General features: G+C 44.0%; 1 protein-coding gene across 1 annotated transcript in view; it reads left to right on the plus strand.

Moving 5' to 3' along the window:
* LOC137300025 (angiotensin-converting enzyme-like) overlaps nt 1-18,070 on the plus strand; it is a 225,296-nt gene that overhangs the window by 136,883 nt on the left and 70,343 nt on the right. The window contains exons 9-12 of the mRNA XM_067969117.1: nt 4,442-4,586; nt 4,698-4,796; nt 7,694-7,816; nt 14,580-14,791. Coding sequence (XP_067825218.1) covers nt 4,442-4,586; nt 4,698-4,796; nt 7,694-7,816; nt 14,580-14,791 — 579 coding nt within the window. The remainder of the gene's footprint in view (nt 1-4,441; nt 4,587-4,697; nt 4,797-7,693; nt 7,817-14,579; nt 14,792-18,070) is intronic.

Below are 18,070 nucleotides of genomic sequence, written 5' to 3' on the forward strand. Positions count from 1 at the left end.
GCCCTCCCACCTTCAACAATTTGTGTACATACACCCCCAGATCTCTCTGTTCCTGTGCCCCTTTTAGAATTGTGCCCTTTAGTTTATATTGCCTCTCCTCATTCTTTCTACCGAAATGTATGACCTCACATTTTTCTGGGTTAAATTTCATCTGCCACGTGTCCGCCCATGCCACCAGCCTGTCTATATCCTCTTGAAGTCTATCACTGTCCACCTCACTGTTCACTACATTTCCAAGTTTTGTGTCATCTGCAAACTTGGAAATTGTGCCCTGTACACCCAAGTCCAAGTCATTAATATATATCAAGAAAAGCAGTGGCCCCAGTACTGACCCCTGTGGAACACCACTGTACACCTCCCTCCAGTCCAAAAAACAACCGTTCACCACTGCCCTCTCCTTCCTATTACTTAGCCAATTCTGTATCCATGCTACTACTGCCCCTTTTGTTCCATGGGCTTCAATCTTGATGACAAGCCTATTATGTGGCACTTTATCAAACTCCTTTTGAAAGTCCATCACTGCATTGCCCTCATCTACTCTCTCAAAAACTCAATCAAGTTGGCACTAATGGTTCCTTCTACAGACATGTTAACAATAAACGGGTAGTAAGAGGAGGGGTGGGGCTGATTAGGGACCATAAAGGAGATCTGCTCATGGAGGCAGTGGGCATGGCTGAGGTACTAAATGAATACTTTGCATCGGTCTTTACCAAGGAAGAAGATACTGCTAGAGTCTCAGTAAAGGAAGATATAGTTGAGATATTGGATGGGCTAAAAATTGATAAAGAAGAGGTACATGAAAGGCTAGCTGTACTTAAAGTAGATAATTCACCTGGGCCGGATGGGATGCACCCGAGCTTGCTGAGGGAAGTAAGGGTGAAAATTGCAGAGGTTCTGGCCATAATCTTCCAGACATCCGTAGATACCGGGGTGGTGCCAGAGGACTGGAGAATTGCAAATGTTACACCCTTGTTCAAAAAAGGGTGTAAGGATAAACCCAGCAACTACAGGCCAGTCAGTTTAACCTCAGTGGTGGGGAAACTTTTGGTAACGATAATCTGGGACAGAATTTACAGTCACCTGGACGAGTGTGGATCGATTAGGGAAAGCCAGCATGGATTTGTTAAAGGCAAATCGTGTTTAACCAATTTGATAGAGTTATTTGATGAGGTAACAGAGAGGGTCGATGAGGGCAATGCAGTTGATGTGGTGTATATGGATTTTCAAAAAGCATTTGATAAAGTGCCACATTGTAGGCTTGCTATTAAGATTGAAGCCCATGGAATAAAGGGGGCAAAGCAACATGGATACAGAATTGGCTAAATGACAGGAAACAGAGAGTAGTGATGAATGGTTGTTTTTTGGACTGGAGGGAGGTGTATAGTGGTGTTCCCCAGGGGTCGGTGCTGGGACCAATGTTTTTTTTCATTTATATTAATGACTTGGACTTGGGAGTACAGGTCACAATTTCAAAATTTGCAGATGAAACAAAACTTGGAAGGATGGTGAACAGTGAGGAGGATAGTGATGGACTTCAAGAGGATATAGACAGGCTGGTGGCATGGGCAGACACGTGGCAAATGAAATTTAACACAGAAAAATGTGAAGTGATACATTTCGGTAGGAAGAATGAGGAGAGGCAATATAAACTAGAGGGCACAATTCTAAAAAGGGTACAGGAACAGAGAGATCTGGGGGTATATGTGCACAAATCGTAGAAGGTGGCAGGGCAGGTTGAGAAAGTGGTTAAAAAAGCATTCGGGGTCCTGGGCTTTATTAATAGAGGCATAGAGTACAAAAGCAAGGAAGTCATGATGAACCTTTATACAACACTGGTTTGGCCACAACTGGAGTATTGTGTCCAGTTCTGGGCACCGCACTTTAGGAAGGATGTGAAGGCCTTAGAAAGGGTGCAGAAGAGATTTACTGGAATGATTCCAGGGATGAGGGACTTAAATTACGTGGATAGACTGGAGAAGCTGGGGTTATTCTCCTTGGAATAGAAATGGTTGTGAGGAGATTTGATAGAGGTATTCAAAATCATGAAGGGTCTAGACAGAGTAGATAGAGAGAAACTGTTCCCATTGGTGGAATGGTCAAGAACCAGAGGGCATAAGGTGATTAAGGTGATTGGCAAAAGACCCAAAGGTTACATGAGGAAAAAATGTTTTACACAGCAAATGATTAGGATCTGGAATGCACTGCCCGAGGGGGTGGTGGAGGCAGATTCAATCATGGCGGAGCAGGCTCGAGGGGCCGATTGGCCTACTCCTGCTCCTATTTCTTATGTTCTAAAGGGAACTGGATAACTGAAACAAAAAAATGTGCAGGGCTACGGGATAGGGTGGGGAAGCGGGACTAGCTGGATTGCTCGACGGGCCGAATGGCCTCCTTCCCTGCTGTAACCTTTCTATGATGTGGAGATGCCGGTGATGGACTGGGGTGGACAAATGTAAGGAATCTTACAACACCAGGTTATAGTCCAACAAATTGGTAACCTTTCTATGATTCTATTCCACGATTCTATGATACTACCTTTGAGGTCCTGCTTGTTAATCTCTTTTCTAACTCCTTAAAATCTTCCTGCAGGACCTCGTCCCACTTTCTATCCATGTTGTTGGTAACGATATGAACCACGACCTCTGGCTTTCCCTTGGATCCCACGGGCTTTTACTTTTCAGATCAGTCTGCCATGTGGGACCTTGTCAAAGCTTTGCTAAAATCCATGTACGCTACATCAAATGCGTTACCCCCATCGTCCCTCCTTGTTACCTCCTCAAAAAATTCAATCAAGTTAGTAAGGCATGACCGTCCCTTAACAAATCCATGCTGACTGTCCTTGATTAATCCGTGCCTTTCTAAATGATGATTAACACTGTCCCTCAGAATTGTTTCCAATAATTTGCCCACCACCAAGGTTAGGCTGACTGGCCAGTAATTACTCGGTCTATCCTTTTCTCCCTTTTTACACAACAGTACATTAGCATTCCTCCAATCCTCCGGCACCACGCCTGTAGCCAGGGAGGATTGGAAAATGATGGTCAGAGCCTCCGCTATTTCCTCCCTTGCTTCTCTTAACAGCCTGGGATACATTTCATCCGGGCCTGGCAATTTATCTACTTTCAAAGATGCTAAATCCCTTAATATTTCCTCCCATCCAATATTTCACACTCCTCCTCCTTAACTACAATCTCTGCATCGTCCCCCTCTTTTGTGAAGACAGATGCAAAGTATTCGTTAAGAACCATACCCACATCTTCCACCTCCATGCATAGTTTACCTTTTTGGTCTCTAATAGGCCCTACTCTTTCCTTAATTATCCTCTTGCTCATTATATATTTATAAAACATCTTTGGGTTTTCCTTGATTTTACTTGCCAATATTTTTCATGCCCTCTCTTTGCTTTCCTAATTTCCTTTTTAATTTCCCCCCTGCACTTTCTATAGATAGGATGGATACTAAGGAGCTTTTTCCCTTCGTTGAGGGTTCTATAACAAGGGGACATAGATTCAAGGTAAAAGGCGGGAGGTTTAGAGGGGATTTGAGAAAGAACTTTTTCACCCAGAGGGTGGTTGGAGTCTGGAACTCACTGCCTGAAAGGGTTGTGGAGGCAGGAACCCTCACAACATTCAAGAAGCATTTGGATGAGCACTTGAAATGCCATAGCATACAAGGCTACGGACCAAATGCTGGAATATGGGATTAGAGTAGACAGGGCTGATGGCCGGCGCGGACACGATGGGCCGAAGGGCCTCTATCCGTGCTGTATGACTCTATGACTCTATGACTCCTCTAGGCTTTCTGCAGTATTGAGCTCTCGGTGTCTGACATAAGCTTCCCTTTTTTGCCTTATCTCACCCTGTATGCTCCTTGTCATCCAGGGGACTCTGGATTTGGCAGTCCCTCCCTTTTTCTTTGTGGGAACATATTTGCTCTGAATCCTCACTATCTCCCCCCTTGAATGCCTCCCACTGCTCTGACACTGATTTACCTTCAAGTAGCTGTTTCCAGTCCACTTTTGCTAAATCACTTCTCGGCTTAGTAAAATTTGCCTTTCCCCAATTGAGAACTTTTACTTCTGTTCTATCTTTGTCCTTTTCCATAACTATGCTAAATTTAACTGAATTATGATCACTACCAGCAAAATGCTCCCCCACTGATACTCCTTCCACCTGCCCAGCTTCATTTCCTAAAACAAAGTCCAGAACTGCCCCGTCTCTTGTTGGGTTTGCTACGTACTGGCTAAAAAAGTTCTCCTGACTGCATTTTAAGAATTCTGCACCCTCTATACCTTTTCCACTGATTCTACCCCAGTTAATATCAGGGTAGTTGAGATCCCCTACTATTACTGCCCTATTGTTTTTGCACTTGTCAGAAATTTGCCAACATATTTGCTCTCAGCTTCCATCATACTCAATCCAATCACTTTTTTTTCTAACAGAAACCGACATTAACTACCTCCTGAAGATGGCCTTGGAAAAAATTGCCTTCCTCCCGTTTGGATATCTGATTGATCAGTGGCGCTGGGGAGTGTTCAGTGGGCGGATTTCTCCAGATCACTATAACTATGAATGGTGGTATCTGAGGTAATGCAACAACTGGGCACCGAGTGGTCCAGGACGAGAAGTTGAACTGAATTGGAGCTCACGGTTGGGTTTGCATCAGGATTTAGTTGTGTCTGCTCTTGTGTCTTCCAGGACAAAGTACCAAGGGATCTGCCCGCCAGTTCCTAGAAATGAAACGAACTTTGACCCTGGTGCCAAGTACCACATCCCGGCAAACACACCTTACATCAGGTAAAGTTGTCCAAAGGAATAGAATTTCAGCGACAGCTCCTCAGGTCGTCCAGGTGGTAAAATCACGTGTACCAGTCACGTAGGGGGTCAACTTCTACAGGCGTTCTCCCGCTCATTTTCGTTATTTTTTCCGCGACTCTTCCTCTAAAGTTACGACGAATGAGCCAGAGAATCCCTGTGGAAATTCACCCCCATTCAATCCCACCTTCGCTGCCTGGAACAACCATCCTCTCTCGACCAGCGTCACCATAGAATCATAGGGCATGATTTTAACGTGGAGCCAGGAATTGAGCGGGTGGGTAGATATTTGTGCGGAAAACCTGGAAGCGAATTGAGTGCATCGCAATCTGCGATCGCAACTCAATTGAAGATAAGTATCCCACGCTCCAGGCAGCCAGGTTGACGAGCTGGTGGCTGCCTGTCAGGTGGGAAAGGAACTGCGGGAGAGAGAGAGATTGTGGGCCATAAATCATTTTTAAATGATTCAAAAAAACCAGAAAAGTTAAAATAGAGTATATCATTTTGAAATAACAAGACTAAAGTTTAAACAGCAAACTTAAAGAAAAAACCAGAGAGGAAAGAAAAGACTGGGGAAGTCAATGTGTGATTTTTTTTAATATTTAATTATTATATTACAGTAATAACATTATTGCTAATATCTGAGCAGCTTTAACACTAATATTAAAGCTTGTTTCACTGTCGCTGTGTGTGACAAATCTGAAACAAATGGTTAGCTCAGAGGCCTGAAGTTCCAGAGCTTTTGGCATCAAACAGTCCAATACTTGTTGGGGCTTCCCCAGTGAATCGATCTTTATTGGAAATACTTCAGATGTTAAAAACTGGTGGCTGGAATTAAAGGTAATTCATGGATAAATTATAAATTGTGGAATCATTTTCGAGAAGGATAGGAGAAAGTACAGGCAATGAAAGGATGTGGGGATTGGAGGAATGTTTTACTGTGGGAGAGAGTGAAGAAAACCAGCAGAAATAGAGAGGAGACAAGCAAAAAATAATAAAGGGAGACTCAGAAGAGACGTGTGAGGCAGGTTATTGTGTCAAATTAAAGAAAGTAGCAGTGAGGAGCAAAGGGAAGAATGGCAAAGGATGAGACAAGGTAAGAAATCAGAGGGATGGGGGAGGCGAGGGGATGTGGACGACATCGAGTGGGCCTTGGAGGAGATTGGGGAGGTCCACCATCGGGGCTGCCCACCATTGTGAGGTTGGGGGGGGGTCGGCCGATCGCAGGGTTCCCATCGGCCAGATGGACTTGTGGAGCCTGGATGAAGCACTCCTGCTCCTCCAGGCCCACAAGCAGTGCAATAAAGGCACTCACCTCATAGACGTGGCCCTTCCCGCTTGCTTTTACCAGAGGTGAATCAGAAGCAATGGGAAACCCGAACAGGTACGGTTAAATTACATTTGTAATACACAAAATATTAAGTGCCTCAACGATCGCAGTGGGGTACATTGCCCCTTTAAGGAGCGGCCCGTCGGTTTTAAGTGGGGACGGGACTTCCGGGTTTCTGTTGCGCGCGCACGCATCCTAACACGCCTGGGTGGGCGTGTTGGAGCCGGAATGCGGTCCCACTCCAAAATCTAACTATTTTTACTGCCCATTCGTTCCCAACCCACCCGTTCTTGAGGGTTAAAATGACTCCCATAGAATCTGTGATGCCCTCCCCAAGGGAATAGCCCCCAAACGCTCAATGTCCAGGCCCAAACAAGAAATATTCGCCCCTTATATGAGGTAATGGAGGGCAGGCATTGCACATAGAACTGATCCCCAGCATGAATCAACACCTTCAGGAGATGAGTTGAGAAAATTGGGGAGACAGGAGCAAAGGAACATCTCAGTTATGTGGAGAGACTAGAGAATCTGGGATTGTTCTCCCTAAAGCAGAGAAGGTTAAGGAGAGATTTAATTAGAGGTGTCAAATATTATGAGGGATTTTGACAGAATACAGGGGGAGATACTATTTCCACTGGCAGGAGGGTCGGTGACCAGAGGACACAGATCTAAGGAAATTGGCAAAAGAACCAAAGGGGACATGAGGAGAATTTTTTTTACACAGCGAGTTGTTATGATCTGGAATGCGCTGCCTGAAAGGGCGGTGGAAGCAGAATCAATAGTAACTTTCAAAAGGGAATTGGATAAATACTTGAAATGGAAAAATTTGCAGAGCTACGGGGAAAAAGCAGGGGAGTGGGACTAATTGGATAGCTCTTTCAAAGAGCCGGCACAGGCACGATGGGCTGAATGGCCTCCTTCTGTGCTGTATAATTCTATAAATTTATGAAGTGGGTCTATGAATCATCAGACACTTAGCCGAACGTCAATTGTTCAGTTTTTGCACCAAACTGTCAGAAGGATCTATTGGCCTTGGAGGGGGTACAGCACAAATTCACCAGGAGGATACCAGGTCTTAAAGGATTGAATGATGAGGACAGGTTGCATGAACTTGGTTTGTATTCCCCTGAGTTTAGAAGGTTGAGGGGTGAATTAACTGAGGTGTTTAAAACGATAAAAGGATTCAATAAGGTAGATACAGAAAAACTATTCTCTCTGGTGGGAGAATCCAGAACAAGGGGCATAACCTTAAAATTAGAGCTAGGCTATTTAGGAGTGAAATCAGGAAGCATTTTTTCACACAAAGGGTAGTGGAAATCTGGAACTCTCTCCCCCAAAAGGCTGTGGCTGTTGGGGGAACAATTGAAAAATTCAAGATTGAGATTTTTGTTAAGTAAGGGCGTCACAGGATATGGAGTAAAGGCGGGGAAATGGAGTTGAGGTACAGATCAGCCATGATCTAATTGAATGGTGGAATAGGATCGAGGGACTGAATGGCCTCCTCCTTTTCCTATGTTCCGAAGAAACCAATGTCCTCTCATTTTTACAGGTACTTTGTGAGTTTTGTTCTGCAGTTCCAGTTCCACAAAGCGCTGTGCGAAGCTGCAGGACATACAGGACCTCTGCATAAATGTGACATCTACAAATCAGTTGCAGCTGGTAAAGTACTCAGGTAGGTTCTGAGATATCATCCCTGCCAGGAATAAATGATGGGGAAATGATGAGCCCTCACGAAGGAGCAAGGAACCGCAGGAGCTGATAATGCAATGGGAGGGGAGCATCTTGTAATATGAGGAGTGGAGGCCTGAAGCCTGAGGTCTTTGATGTGGCCAAATGTGGCCGCATACACTGTGCACAAATTTCATTAAGGCCCCAAATCACCTTCAAATTAAGGGCCTTCCCATAATGCACCTGTCTGATTGAGAAGCACAGGAAGGCCCACTGAGAAAATATTAAATTTTGAGCGAGGGTGACTGCCTCTCTGTTATAGGACCTCGCTTTTCTATTTCAACCTTTAGCCACCACTTCCTGCTGAAGCATCAAGGTCCTCACCACTTTAACCAAGATGGCGGTCAGCCCGCAGTCCTTGACAGGCTGCTCCTGCCCGACATTCAGGTGCCAGACCCCTTGCAGCTTTCTGCAGAGCTGAAATTTTTTTTTGTTGAATAAACCGATTTTGTATTATCATGTCGGGTCAGTTGAAGACCGCACCGAGAACCAAGCGATCAGTCGGTCCGTCAACCCAAGCCCAGAATTGCAAAGTCCCCCACAGAATGTCGGCCAATAATGCCAGCACTGCACCCCAATGTGCTTCTGGGAAAGAAAATCGGCAAGTACGCGAGTGGAATGGAGAACAGGCATGGTTCTGGACCGGGCCATAGAGGTAGAACTCCATATCAACATACACACAGGTAGAACTCCATATCAACCCACACACAGGTAGAACTCCATATCAACCCACACACAGGTAGAACTCCATATCAACCTACACACAGGTAGAACTCCATATCAACCCACACACAGGTAGAACTCCATATCAACCTACACACAGGTAGAACTCCATATCAACCCACACACAGGTAGAACTCCATATCAACCTACACACAGGTAGAACTCCATATCAACCCACACACAGGTAGAACTCCATATCAACCTACACACAGGTAGAACTCCATATCAACCCACACACAGGTAGAACTCCATATCAACCTACACACAGGTAGAACTCCATATCAACATACACACAGGTAGAACTCCATATCAACCCACACACAGGTAGAACTCCATATCAACCCACACACAGGTAGAACTCCATATCAACCCACACACAGGTAGAACTCCATATCAACCCACACACAGGTAGAACTCCATATCAACCCACACACAGGTAGAACTCCATATCAACCCACACACAGGTAGAACTCCATATCAACCCACACACAGGTAGAACTCCATATCAACCCACACACAGGTAGAACTCCATATCAACCCACACACAGGTAGAACTCCATATCAACCCACACACAGGTAGAACTCCATATCAACCCACACACAGGTAGAACTCCATATCAACCCACACACAGGTAGAACTCCATATCAACCTACGCACAGGTAGAACTCCATATCAACCCACACACAGGTAGAACTCCATATCAACCCACACACAGGTAGAACTCCATATCAACCCACACACAGGTGGAACTCCATATCAACCCACACACAGGTAGAACTCCATATCAACCCACACACAGGTAGAACTCCATATCAACCCACACACAGGTAGAACTCCATATCAACCTACGCACAGGTAGAACTCCATATCAACCTACACACAGGTAGAACTCCATATCAACCCACACACAGGTAGAACTCCATATCAACCCACACACAGGTAGAACTCCATATCAACCTACGCACAGGTAGAACTCCATATCAACCTACGCACAGGTAGAACTCCATATCAACCTACACACAGGTAGAACTCCATATCAACATACACACAGGTAGAACTCCATATCAACATACACACAGGTAGAACTCCATATCAACCCACACACAGGTAGAACTCCATATCAACATACACACAGGTAGAACTCCATATCAACCTACACACAGGTAGAACTCCATATCAACCTACACACAGGTAGAACTCCATATCAACATACACACAGGTAGAACTCCATATCAACCCACACACAGGTAGAACTCCATATCAACCCACACACAGGTGGAACTCCATATCAACCCACACACAGGTAGAACTCCATATCAACCCACACACAGGTAGAACTCCATATCAACCCACACACAGGTAGAACTCCATATCAACCTACGCACAGGTAGAACTCCATATCAACCTACACACAGGTAGAACTCCATATCAACCCACACACAGGTAGAACTCCATATCAACCCACACACAGGTAGAACTCCATATCAACCTACGCACAGGTAGAACTCCATATCAACCTACGCACAGGTAGAACTCCATATCAACCTACACACAGGTAGAACTCCATATCAACATACACACAGGTAGAACTCCATATCAACATACACACAGGTAGAACTCCATATCAACCCACACACAGGTAGAACTCCATATCAACCCACACACAGGTAGAACTCCATATCAACCCACACACAGGTAGAACTCCATATCAACCTACGCACAGGTAGAACTCCATATCAACCTACGCACAGGTAGAACTCCATATCAACCCACACACAGGTAGAACTCCATATCAACCCACACACAGGTAGAACTCCATATCAACCCACACACAGGTAGAACTCCATATCAACCCACACACAGGTAGAACTCCATATCAACCTACACACAGGTAGAACTCCATATCAACCTACACACAGGTAGAACTCCATATCAACCTACACACAGGTAGAACTCCATATCAACCCACACACAGGTAGAACTCCATATCAACCCACGCACAGGTAGAACTCCATATCAACCTACGCACAGGTAGAACTCCATATCAACCTACGCACAGGTAGAACTCCATATCAACACACACACAGGTAGAACTCCATATCAACCCACACACAGGTAGAACTCCATATCAACCTACGCACAGGTAGAACTCCATATCAACCTACGCACAGGTAGAACTCCATATCAACCTACGCACAGGTAGAACTCCATATCAACCTACGCACAGGTAGAACTCCATATCAACCTACGCACAGGTAGAACTCCATATCAACCTATGCACAGGTAGAACTCCATATCAACCTACGCACAGGTAGAACTCCATATCAACCTACGCACAGGTAGAACTCCATATCAACCTACGCACAGGTAGAACTCCATATCAACCTACGCACAGGTAGAACTCCATATCAACCTATGCACAGGTAGAACTCCATATCAACCTACGCACAGGTAGAACTCCATATCAACCTACGCACAGGTAGAACTCCATATCAACCCACACACAGGTAGAACTCCATATCAACCTACGCACAGGTAGAACTCCATATCAACCCACACACAGGTAGAACTCCATATCAACCCACACACAGGTAGAACTCCATATCAACCTACGCACAGGTAGAACTCCATATCAACCTACGCACAGGTAGAACTCCATATCAACCTACGCACAGGTAGAACTCCATATCAACCCACACACAGGTAGAACTCCATATCAACCCACGCACAGGTAGAACTCCATATCAACCCACACACAGGTAGAACTCCATATCAACCCACACACAGGTAGAACTCCATATCAACCTACGCACAGGTGGAACTCCATATCAACCTACGCACAGGTAGAACTCCATATCAACCTACGCACAGGTGGAACTCCATATCAACCCACACACAGGTAGAACTCCATATCAACCTACACACAGGTAGAACTCCATATCAACCTACGCACAGGTAGAACTCCATATCAACCTACGCACAGGTAGAACTCCATATCAACCTACGCACAGGTAGAACTCCATATCAACCTACGCACAGGTAGAACTCCATATCAACCTACGCACAGGTAGAACTCCATATCAACCTACGCACAGGTGGAACTCCATATCAACCTACACACAGGTAGAACTCCATATCAACCTACGCACAGGTAGAACTCCATATCAACCCACACACAGGTAGAACTCCATATCAACCCACACACAGGTAGAACTCTATATAAACAAACACACAGAGGCAGAACTCAATATAAACTTACTGAGAGGTAGAAATCTATATAAACTTATACACAGATAGAACTCTATATAAACCTACACAGATTTAGAACACTACATCAATCTACACACATAGGCAGAACGCTGAATAACTTACACACACAAGTAGAAATCTGTATAAACCTACACGGAGGCAGAACTCGATATAAACCTACACACAGAGGTAGAACTCTACAAAAAATTACATACAGAGGTAGAACTGTATGTAAACATAAACACAGAGATAGAACTCTGTTCAAACCTACACACAGAGTAGAACTTGGTATAAACCTATATAGAGAGGTAGAACTCTGTATAAACCTACACACAGGTAGAACTCTGTATAAATCTACACACAGAGGTAGGCATCTATATAAACGTACACCCAGAGGAAGAGCTCTGCATAAATCTGCACACTGAGGTAGAACATTTTATAATCTTTCTGCAGTGGTAGAACTCTGTACAAACCTACACACAGTCAGAACTCGATATGAACCTACACAGAGGTAGAACCACATATAATCCTACATACAGCAGTTGAACTCTGTTTTAACCTACACACAGAGGTAGAACTGTGTGTAAACCTACAAACACTGACAGAATTCTATATAAACCTACAAACAGAGGCAGAACTCTCCATAAACCTACACACAGAGGTACAACTCTATATATGAACCTATACACAGATGTAGAACTCTGTATAAACCTACACACAGAGGTCGAACTCTACGTAAACCCACACAGAGGTAGAGCTTTGTATAAACCTACACCCACAGAGGTAGATCGCTATATAACCCTACACGCAGAGGTAGAAATTTATATAAACCTAAACACTGAGGTAGAACCCTTTATAAATCTATTTGCAGAGGTAGAACTCTGTATAAACCTATACACAGAGGTAGAACTCTATTAATCATTAATTAATTCTGTTTCGTTACCCATTACCAGATCCAGAGGTAGAACTCTACATAAACCTTCACACAGAGGTAGATCGCTATATAACCCTACACACAGAGGTGTAACACTATGTAAAACTACACACACAGGTAGAACTCTATTACAAACCTAAGCACAGAGATAGAACTCTATGGAAACCCACATAGAGGCAGAACTCCATCTAAACCTACACAGAGGTATAACTCTGCACAAACCAACACACAGAGGTAGAATTCTATATAAACCTACGTACAGAGGTGAAACACTATATAAACCACATACAGATGTACAACTCTATAAAAAACCTACGCACAGAGGTAGAACTCTTGATAAACCTACGTACAGAGGTAGAACTCTATATAACCCTATGTACAGAGATGGAAATCTATTTAAACCTAAACACTGAGGTAGAACACTTTATAAACCTATTCGCAGAGGTAGAACTCTGTATAAACCTATACACACAGGCAGAACTCGAAATAAACCTACACAGAGGCACAACTCTATATAAATCTTCACAAAGATGGAGAACTCTATATGAACCAACGCACAAAGGTCGAACTCTGTATAAACCTACACCCAGAGGGAGAACTCTGCATAAATCTACACAGTGACGTAGAACATTTTATAAACCTACACACAGAGTCAGAACTCGATATAAACCTACAGAGGTAAAACCATATATAACCCTACGTACAGGGTAGAACTGTATGTAAAGCAACAAACAGTGGTAGAATTCTATATAAACATACACACAGAGGTCGAACTCTGTATAACCCTACGTACAGAGATAGAAATCCATATAAACCTGCACACCATTAGAAATCTGTATGAAGCTACACACAGAGGTAGAACTCTATATAAACACACACAGAGGTAGAATTCTGTATAAACCTACACACAGAGTTAGAAATCTGTATGAAGCGACACACAGAGGTAGAACTCTATATAAAGCTACGCTGAGCTAGAACTCGATATAAACCTACACACAGAGTTAGAACTCGATATAAGCCCATTCAGAGGTCGAATTCTACATAATCCCACACGGAGGCACAACTTGATATAAACCAACACAGAGGTAGAACCCTACATAAACACGCACACAGAGGTAGAGCTTTGTATAAACCTACACCCACAGAGGTAGATCGCTATATAACCCTACACACAGAGGTAGAAATTTATATAAACCTAAACACTGAGGTAGAACCCTTTATAAATCTATTCACAGAGGTAGAACTCTATATAAACCTACACACACAGGCAGAACTCGAAATAAACCTTCACAGAGGTAGAACCTTGTATAAATCTACACACGAGACATAATTCTATATAAATCTGCACAAAGACGGGGAACTCTATATGAACCAACGCACTAAGGTCGAATTCTGTATAACCCTACATACAGAGGTAGAACTCTGTATAAACCTACACACAGGGGTAAAACACTATATAAACCTACACACAGAGATGGGACTGTATATAAACATACACACAGAGATAGAATTCTATATAAACCTACATACAGAGGTAGAACTCTGTATTAACCTACACATAGACGCTCTGAAAATCCAAGAGCCTGCGATCCTGGCAATTACATTGGATCAAACCAGCCAGGAATCTCTGCTGCTATGTATGGAATATTACATAACAGCTTTATGCAATCATGTATAATGATAGTCTGTACAATCCTGTATAATAGTCTGTACAATCCTCTATAATGATCATCTGTACAATCCTGTATAACGATAGTCTGTATAATGATGCATAAATCCAGCCCATGGTCTCTCTTTCAGTAACGCGTTGAGTCCTGGCTCCTCTAAAGCCTGGCAGGACATCCTTCAGAACGTGACGGGCAGCGGGGCAATGAATGCTTCTGCCTTGCTGGAGTATTTCAAACCCGTCACCCAGTGGCTCCAGGAGCAGAACACACAAAACAAGGAAGAGCTGGGATGGTCCGACTTTGAGTGGCGCCCTCCGGTCCCTGATGGATACCCAAATGGCATTGGTAAGTACTAGTTAAATTGAGGTGAGGGGCAGGTGGCAGAAACGGATGGGAGGTCAGAGGGCACTTATCTCAGACATGGACTCAAGGCTGTACCATCAACCAATCAGCTTGATTTAATCAAGTCCAACGATCTGATTGGCTATGTCTTACCTCTCTGGTTCATTCAATTTTTGAGAAGTCTTGGGCTTTATTTGAAGAAAACTATTTATAACAAGAAATCTGCAGATTCACTTACTGTTTCCCAACTCTCCATTGGTGACTAGTGATGTAATCAGTGCATATACACATGTACAGCCAATTGCTCAGCCAGTGCTTTAAATCGCTCTGTACTCAGACTCAGTGGGAGTATTGAGTAATTTGGGATACAGTATATGAGTAATTTGAGACATGACATGCTTGGGAGGAACAGGTGGCTTTGGACCTATGGTTTCCAAAGCTCTCCACCACTGGCGGCTTTCCTCGTCTTATGTCTGGGTCTGTTGTAGACTAATTGAGAGAGATTGATTGCTATGATTAGTCAACAACTCCATTATCATTGTTTCATGCGATTACCAGGATGGCAGAAGGCGACCTTGGTCTTTTCTCGTCAAGCAGTTCCTTGCTGTGTGCAAACTGGCTGCCGCATTTCCTACATCACAAGTACATACACTTCAAAAATATTTCATTGGCTGTGAAGGGCTTTGGGACGTCCTGAGGTTGTGAAAGGCGCTAAATAAATGCAAGTCTTTAGAATCATAGAAGTTACAACATGGAAACAGGCCCTTCGGCCCAACATGTCCATGTCGCCCAGTTTATACCACTAAGCTAGTCCCAATTGCCTGCACTTGGCCCATATCCCTCGATACCCATCTTCCCCATGTAACTGTCCAAATGCTTTTTAAAAGACAAAATTGTACCCGCCTCTACTACTGCCTCTGGCAGCTCGTTCCAGACACTCACCACCCTTTGAGTGAAAAAATTGCCCCTCTGGATCCTTTTGTATCTCTCCCCTCTCACCTTAAATCTGTGCCCCCTCGTTATAGACTCCCCTACCTTTGGGAAAAGATTTTGACTATCGACCTTATCTATGCCCCTCATTATTTTATAGACTTCTATAAGATCACCCCTTAACCTCCTACTCTCCAGGGAATAAAGTCCCAGTCTGTCTAACCTCTCCCTGTAAGTCAAACCATCAAGTCCCGGTAGCATCCTAGTAAATCTTTTCTGCACTCTTTCTAGTTTAATAATATCCGTTCTATAATAGGGTGACCAGAACTGTACACAGTACTCCAAGTGTGGCCTCACCAATGCCCTGTACAACTTCAACAAGACATCCCAACTCCTGCATTCAATGTTCTGACCAATGAAACCAAGCATGCTGAATGCCTTCTTCACCACCCTATCCACCTGTGACTCCACTTTCAAGGAGCTATGAATCTGTACTCCTAGATCTCTTTGTTCTATAACTCTCCCCAACGCCCTACCATTAACGGAGTAGGTCCTGGCCCGATTCGATCTACCAAAATGCATCACCTCACATTTATCTAAATTAAACTCCATCTGCCATTCATCGGCCCACTGGCCCAATTTATCAAGATCCCGTTGCAATCCTAGATAACCTTCTTCACTGTCCACAATGCCACCAATCTTGGTGTCATCTGCAAACTTACTAACCATGCCTCCTAAATTCTCATCCAAATCATTAATATAAATAACAAATAACAGCGGACCCAGCACCGATCCCTGAGGCACACCGCTGGACACAGGCATCCAGTTTGAAAAACAACCCTCGACAACCACCCTCTGTCTTCTGTCGTCAAGCCAATTTTGTATCCAATTGGCTACCTCACCTTGGATCCCATGAGATTTAACCTTATGTAACAACCTACCATGCGGTACCTTGTCAAATGCTTTGCTGAAGTCCATGTAGACCACGTCTACTGCACAGCCCTCATCTATCTTCTTGGTTACCCCTTCAAAAAACTCAATCAAATTCGTGAGACATGATTTTCCTCTCACAAAACCATGCTGACTGTTCCTAATTAGTCCCTGCCTCTCCAAATGTCTGTAGATCCTGTCCCTCAGAATACCCTCTAACAACTTACCCACTACAGATGTCAGGCTCACTGGTCTGTAGTTCCCAGGCTTTTCCCTGCCGCCCTTCTTAAACAAAGGCACAACATTTGCTACCCTCCAATCTTCAGGCACCTCACCTGTAGCGGTGGATGATTCAAATATCTCTGCTAGGGGACCCGCAATTTCCTCCCTAACCTCCCATAACGTCCTGGGATACATTTCATCAGGTCCCGGAGATTTATCTACCTTGATGCGCGTTAAGACTTCCAGCACCTCCCTCTCTGTAATATGTACACTCCTCAAGACATCACTATTTATTTCCCCAAGTTCTCTAACATCCATGCCTTTCTCAACCGTAAATACCGATGTGAAATATTCATTCAGGATCTCACCCATCTCTTGTGGTTCCGCACTTAGATGACCTTGTTGATCCTTAAGAGGCCCTACTCTCTCCCTAGTTACCCTTTTGCCCTTTATGTATTTGTAGAAGCTCTTTGGATTCACCTTTGCCTGATCTGCCAAAGCAATCTCATATCCCCTTTTTGCCCTCCTGATTTCTCTCTTAACTCTACTCCGGCAATCTCTATACTCTTCAAGGGATCCACTTGATCCCAGCTGCCAATGCATGTCATATGCCTCCTTCTTATTTTTGACTAGTGCCTCAATCTCCCGAGTCATCCAAGGTTCCCTACTTCTACCAGCCTTGCCCTTCACTTTATAAGGAATGTGCTTACCCTGAACCCTGGTTAACACACTTTTGAAAGCCTCCCACTTACCAGACGTCCCGTTGCCTGCCAACAGACTCTCCCAATCAACTTCTGAAAGTTCCTGTCTAATACCATCAAAATTGGCCTTTCCCCAATTTAGAATTTTAACTTTTGGGCCAGACCTATCCTTCTCCATAGCTATCTTAAAACTAATGGAATTATGATCACTGGTCCCAAAGTGATCCCTCACTAACACTTCTGTCACCTGCCCTTCCTTATTTCCCAAGAGGAGGTCAAGTTTTGCCCCCTCTCTAGTCGGGCCATCCACATACTGAATGAGAAATTCCTCCTGAATACACTCAACAAATTTCTCTCCATCCAAGCCCCTAATGCTATGGCTGTCCCAGTCAATGTTGGGAAAGTTAAAGTCCCCTACTATTACCACCCTATTTTTCTTGCAGCTGTCTGTAATCTCCTTACATATTTGCTCCTCAATTTCCCGTTGACTATTTGGGGG

This window comes from Heptranchias perlo, chromosome 30, assembly GCF_035084215.1.
Source record: "Heptranchias perlo isolate sHepPer1 chromosome 30, sHepPer1.hap1, whole genome shotgun sequence".
In the NCBI taxonomy this organism is placed as follows: domain Eukaryota; kingdom Metazoa; phylum Chordata; class Chondrichthyes; order Hexanchiformes; family Hexanchidae; genus Heptranchias; species Heptranchias perlo.